The sequence below is a fragment of the Salvelinus sp. IW2-2015 genome, linkage group LG27 (genome assembly GCF_002910315.2).
Source record: "Salvelinus sp. IW2-2015 linkage group LG27, ASM291031v2, whole genome shotgun sequence".
NCBI classification, from domain to species: domain Eukaryota; kingdom Metazoa; phylum Chordata; class Actinopteri; order Salmoniformes; family Salmonidae; genus Salvelinus; species Salvelinus sp. IW2-2015.
In genome coordinates this window covers 1,043,499-1,049,806 of record NC_036867.1, presented here as the reverse complement: position 1 = coordinate 1,049,806, position 6,308 = coordinate 1,043,499, and the positions used below count along the sequence as shown (strand labels likewise).

At 48.1% G+C, this 6,308-nt stretch overlaps 1 protein-coding gene across 1 annotated transcript in view; it reads left to right on the top strand.

Annotated features, from left to right (window-relative positions):
* The window catches only part of LOC111953581 (disco-interacting protein 2 homolog C-like), a 39,664-nt gene that overhangs the window by 5,835 nt on the left and 27,521 nt on the right, over window positions 1-6,308 (top strand). The window contains exons 3-14 of the mRNA XM_070435654.1: window positions 736-927; window positions 1,102-1,299; window positions 1,585-1,676; window positions 1,802-1,912; window positions 2,093-2,216; window positions 2,293-2,402; window positions 3,213-3,317; window positions 3,711-3,775; window positions 4,120-4,238; window positions 4,334-4,448; window positions 4,647-4,786; window positions 4,874-5,010. Of these exons, the coding sequence (XP_070291755.1) occupies window positions 736-927; window positions 1,102-1,299; window positions 1,585-1,676; window positions 1,802-1,912; window positions 2,093-2,216; window positions 2,293-2,402; window positions 3,213-3,317; window positions 3,711-3,775; window positions 4,120-4,238; window positions 4,334-4,448; window positions 4,647-4,786; window positions 4,874-5,010 (1,508 nt within the window). The remainder of the gene's footprint in view (window positions 1-735; window positions 928-1,101; window positions 1,300-1,584; window positions 1,677-1,801; window positions 1,913-2,092; window positions 2,217-2,292; window positions 2,403-3,212; window positions 3,318-3,710; window positions 3,776-4,119; window positions 4,239-4,333; window positions 4,449-4,646; window positions 4,787-4,873; window positions 5,011-6,308) is intronic.

Here is a 6,308-nt window from a genome sequence, read left to right as displayed (position 1 = left end):
GCAACCCCTCCCTGCTCCGCTGCGCTGAGAGAGGAAGATGGCGTCTCCTGTTGTGTGTGTGTGTGTGTGTGTGTGTGTGGTGTGTGTGTGTGTGTGTGTGTGTGTGTGTGTGTGTGTGTGTGTGTGTGTGTGTGTGTGTGTGTTGTTGTGTGTGTGTGTGTGTGTGTGCATGTGTGCAGAAACAGGAATGCCGTCATGCTGTTGCTGATCTACAGAAAGGCCTCATGATATAAAACACACACATGCTGAATTCACAGCGAGTAACAGATGAGCAGATTGGACCCAGATGTTCTGGCTACCCTCAGATTGTGAAACACATTATGTCTCTCTGTCTCTCTCTCTCTCTGTGTCTCGATCTCTCTTTTTTCTCTCTATCTTCTCTCCCTCACACACACACACACACACCACACACACACACACACAACACACAACACACACACCACACACACACACACACCAACACACACATACTGACATACAAACACTCACTCTCATACTGTCTCTTTTTCTATGTATCTATCTTCTCCACACACACACACACCACACACACACACACACACAACTAAAAGGGCAGGCTCTGTGTTCTGAAGCCTCGTAAAAAAACAGATACTCTTACACTCAAACAACCTCTCTCTCTCTCTCTCTGGAGAGAAACACTCTGCTCCTCCTGATGTAACTGGCTACACATCTGACTCCTCCCACTCCCACTCCCATCCCCCCCCCACTCCCACTCAGAGCGCCACATAGGAACCATCGCCCGAAACACACAGAAATACGGCAACGCTGAACGCATGGAGACTGGAGACGGTGTACCGGTCAGCAGTCGTGTGTCTGCTAAGATCCAGCAGCTAGTGAGCACCTTGAAAATGCCTCGTAGACCTCCGCTCAGAGAGTTCTTCGTTGATGACTTTGAAGAACTTCTAGAAGGTAGGAGCTATCAACCAATAAATCAGTCCAATGAATAAATAAATACATACATATTTAAATCTAGCTGTCTAGCTATCTTCTCTGTATTTATATTTAGTGAAAGGTTAGTGAAGGTTTATGCATTCATCTCTAGTGTGTGTAATTGTTTCACAATACAAGTCTCTGTCTCTGTAGTCCAGCAGCCAGACCCCAAGCAGCGCCGTCCGGAGGGGGCAGAGATGTTGGCAGTGAGAGGAGAGGCTCTGGGGGTGGTGACTAACTGGCCCCCCTCCCTGGAGGCAGCTCTCCAACGCTGGGGCACCATCAGCCCTAAAGCCCCCTGTCTCACCAGTCTGGACACCACTGGCAAACCTCTATATGTACTCACATACGGTAACTACACACACACACACACACACATACACACATCAAAGGAGGCTGGTGAGGGGAAGACGGCTGGAATGGAGTGGAATGGAGTAAATCGAAAGGTATCAAACACATGGAAACCATGAGTTTGATGTATTTGATACCATTCCACTGATTCCGCTCCAGCCATTACTACGAGCCCATCCTCCTCAATAAGGTGCAACCAACCTCCTGTGGCACACATACACACACACACACAGCCACACAGTCACGCCACACACACACTCACTCAGCCCTGTGTTGTGTCCATAGGGAAGTTATGGTCTCGAAGTGTCAAGCTGGCCTTTAACATCCTCCACAAGCTGGGCAGCAAGCAGGAGCCCATGGTGCGACCAGGGGACAGGGTGAGTACATGTAGAAGATCCATCCCTCCAAAACTTTTACTAGTTTAAGGAATTAAGGACAAACCAATTAAGGACAAGAAGGATTGTAATATTTTCTCCCTGCCTGTGTTCCTCCGATCCCCTAGGTGGCGCTAGTGTTTCCAAACAATGACCCGGTGGCCTTCATGGTGGCCTTCTATGGCTGCCTGCTGGCTGAGGTGGTCCCTGTGCCCATAGAGGTGCCCCTCACACGCAAGGCACGTCTACATAAATCTGGGTGTGGGGAAAAATGAATAGTCAGAGGTCCAAGCACAGAGCCATGGGGAACACCTTGTTTCATTCGCATACTGTTTGTTGTGTTGTATAAGCAATAAGCACATTCAAGCACGTATAGGAGTGTTTGTGTTGGACCTGAACATGTCTGTCTTGTCCAATAGGATGCTGGCAGCCAGCAGATCGGCTTCCTATTGGGTAGCTGTGGGGTTACCGTGGCGCTGACCAGTGATGCCTGCCATAAAGGCCTGCCCAAGAGTGCTACAGGAGAGATACCACAGTTCAGAGGTAAGTGTATGTGTGCGTGCATGAGCATGTGTTCTCGTCATCTAGTTCCTCAACAGTGTATTCTCTGTCTCTCTAGGATGGCCTAAGCTGCTGTGGTTTGTGACTGAGTCGAAGCATCTCTCCAAGCCTCCCAGAGACTGGTTCCCTCACATCAAAGATGCAAACAGCGACACAGCATATATAGAGGTAATACATTCATTACATTTCCATTACAAAGAGAGCTTCTAATGTAAATCAATCCAAATTGCTTTAACAGAACCCTAAGGGGTTTTAATGTATGTATTTGTTACTCTACACCATACCACTGCTTTAACTCTCTCTCTCTCTCTCTCTCTCTCTCTCTCTCTCTCTCTCTCTCTCTCTCTCTCTCTCTCTCTTCTCTCTCTCTCTCTGCTCTATGTTTCTCTCTTCTCTTCTGTCGTTCTCTGCTCTTCCTATCTCTCTCTCCCTCTCTCTCTTCTTCTTTTCTTCTCTCTCTATGTTTTCTCTTCTCTCTCTTCTCCCCAGTCTCTCTCTCTGTTTTCGGTCGTGTTCTCTCTCTCCCCTCTTCTCTCTGTTTTCTACCTCTCTCCTTTTCTCTCTCTCTCTCTTGGCTCTGATCTCTGTTTTCTTCTCTCTCCCCCTTCTCTCTCTCCCTCTGTGTTTCTCGTTCTTCTCATTCTCTCTCTCTTCCTCATTCTCTCTCTCTCTTCTTGGAACTCTGATTCTCTCTGGTTCTCTTCTCTCTCTCTCCCTTCTTTCTGTTTTTTCTCTCTCTCTCTCTCTCTTCTCTCTCTCTCTTGGACCTTGACTCATTGCACCTTCTGTTTCTACTCTCCCTCTCTCTCTTCTTCTTCTCTCTCTCCCCCTCTCTCTCTGTTTCTCTTCTTCTCCGCGCCCTCTTCTCTCTGTTTCTCTATCTCTCTCTTCTCGTTCTCTCTCTCTCTCTCTCTCCTCTCTCTCTCTCTCTCTCTCTCTCTCTCTCTCTCTCTTCTCTCTCTTCTCTCTCTCCCCCAGTACAAGCCTGTAAGGATGGAGTGTGCTGGGAGTCACGGTGATGAGATCGCTCTGCTGACTCACTGCCAAGCCCTCACACAGTCCTGTGGCTACACAGAAGGTACTGTAAGACACACACTCTACAACCACAACACTCTCTCCTCTCCCTCTCTCACTCCTCTCTCTCTCTCTCTCTCTTCTCTCTCTCTCTCTCATCTCTCTCTCTCGGACCTCTGACCTCTCTGTTTTCTCTCTCTCTCTCCCCCTCTCCTCTCTCTCTTTCTCTCTTCTCTTCTCTCTTCTCTCTCTCCTCTCTCTCTCTCTCTCTGCCCTCTCTCTCTCTCCACACACTCACTCACACTCACTCACACACACACACACACACACATCTGCCAGGTAATCTCTCTAAACGCTTTCTTTCGCTTCAGTGTGAATCTCTTGACGCTCTGTCCCTCTCTTTGTCTCCCTCCAACTCTTGCTCCCCACTCCCCTACCCCGTCTGCCCTCTCTTCTCTGCAGCGGAGACCCATAGTGGAATGTTCTAGACTTAAGAAGGATGTGGGACTGTGGCACGGCATCTCCACGTAAAGACTGCTGCTACAGGTCAATGTTGTCAGGGATGATAAGGGGTTAAGGGTTAGAGGTTAAAAGGTTATGTGTATCTCCTATCTCAGAGCGTGATGAATATGATGCATGTGATCAGCGTATCCTACTCTCTGTGATGAAGGTCAACCCGTTGTCCTGGATACAAAAGGTCTATCACTTTAAAGGTCAGACTACACCCCCACTGTCTATCACCACTTAATATAAATTCATATGTCAATCTACAAAGATATTGTTATGAAGTCATTTTGTAAATCATTCAGGAAGTATTTGATCTTAACTTGCGTTAACACTGATATCGACACTGTTGTGTGTTTCTCTCCAGCCAGGTAGCGTGTGTAAAGGTCAGGGACATGCACTGGGCTCTGGTGGCCCACAGAGAGCAGAAGGACATCAGCCTGAGTTCCCTCCGTATGCTGCTGGTCGCCGACGGATCGAACCCTTGTAACTCTCACTTCCTATCTATCGAGCTATTTTTCTCTTAGTCCTCTCTTTTTTTCTCTTAGTCCTCTCTTTTCTTCTGTCCTCTCCTTCTCCAGGGTCTATCTCGTCCTGTGATGCGTTCCTCAATGTGTTCCAGAGTAAAGGCTTAAGGTCAGAGGTCATCTGTCCCTGTGCCAGCTCCCCCGAGGCACTGACTGTTGCCATCAGAAGGTAGCCTCCGTCTACACTATCCCCTGACTAAGCACACAAACACACACGCACACCATCAGCAGAAGCAGCATTCATTCTGAGTAACAGGCTTAATATTTTGTTGGTTTGGGAAAAGATTCTGTCAACGTTGTGGCTGAGGGGACACTACCATCATCATCAGTGAGATCAGTCCTTTATATCTGTCCCTCTCTGATCCAGGCCAGTGGAGGACAGTAGCCAGCCACCAGGCCGAGGGGTTCTCTCCATGCAGGGTCTGAGTTACAGTGTGGTCCGCGTCGACACGGAGGAACGCCTGTCAGTCCTCACTGTGCAGGATGTGGGCACTGTCATGCCTGGAGGTAGGGGGTGTGTGTGTGTGTGTGTGTGTGGTTAGACCTGCTCTCTTCTTCAGCTCCAGTTGTGCAGTGTGTGTGTTCTGTCTCCAGCCCTGGTGTGTGTGGTGAAGCCAGACGGTGTGCCTCTCCTGTGTAAGACAGATGAGATCGGGGAGCTGTGTGTGTGTTCCGTTGCCACGGGAACATCCTACTACGGACTGACAGGCATGACCAAGAACACCTTTGAGGTGAGGACAGTAGAGTTTGTGTGTGTAACTTACATATAATGGCCATTTGTACTGTGTGTATAGCATGTACACCATTGGTGTGGGTGTTTGTTCATGACATAATATGTGTGTATAATGTGGGTGTATAATGTGTGTGTGTGTGTGTGTTTGTGAGTGTGTGTGCGTGTTTCTTGTGCGTGCTGGTGTGTGTGCAAAGAGAAGTTGAACAGAGCGCTAGTTAAATAGGGGTTGAACATTTCGGCTGATATGTCTTAGAAGAGAGGCGTAAGATTGTCTGCCCGCATGATTTGTAGGGGTCCAGATTTTGCAGGCTTTTCGAATTGCAGCTTATTGGATTTGGGGTGAAGAAGATGGGGGAGGTTTTGGCAAGTTGCTGGGGGCGGTGCGTGCTGTTGCCGGGTTAGGGGTAGCCAGGTGGAAGCATGCAGCGTAGAAGAATGGGTTATTGAAATTTTCATTAATGGATTTTATCGGTGGTGAAGTGTTTCTAGCCTCAGTGGCAGTGGGCAGCTGGAGGAGGTGCTCTATCCCATGGACTTTACAATGTCCGAATTTTTGAGTTTGTTGCTGCAGGGGATGTAAACAAATTTTGTTTTGAAAAGCTTGCGTTTGCTTTTCCTAATGCTGTGTATATTGGTTCCTATTTTCCTGAAAGTTGGCATTCGGGGGGGCTAATTCGATTTAATGCAGTACGCACCGGTGTTTTTGTGGCTGGTCAATGGCAGTAGGTCTGATGACAGGGCTACTCTGTTCTGGTTTACATTTTTTTGAATGGGCGTGCTTATTGAGAAGATGGTCGGAGAAAGCACTCTTTTAAAGAATAACCAGGCATTCTATACGGAATGAGGTTCATATTACCTCTCAGGTATACGACGCGGCAGGTCGATTTAGAAAGCACTGCTCCGCTGAAAGCTGTTTGGGAGCGTTTGGACAGTGATGTAGGGTTGGTCGATTGACCATTCGAGCCATTTACGGCTGGGCAGGCAATGCGAGACAGTGATTCGCTGAGGATCCTAGAGTGAGACAGAGTGTCTGTATTTGGAGGCATGGTTCGTTAGGATGATATTATGAGGGCGCCTGTGAGTTTCGGATTTGGGGTTGTTAATTCTGGTATGGTTTCATTGAGATAATTTAGTTGGTGAGTTGGGAGGGGATCAAGCTTTAGATTGTAGATGGCGGGGTCTTAAGAATGTCGGGCTTTGGTATAATCGATTTGCTTAGTGTTTTAGGTCACTAGGCAAGCACGAGGCTCTTGAGATGATGGGGGGCAATGGAATTCCATATGGTGTACCAGGGCA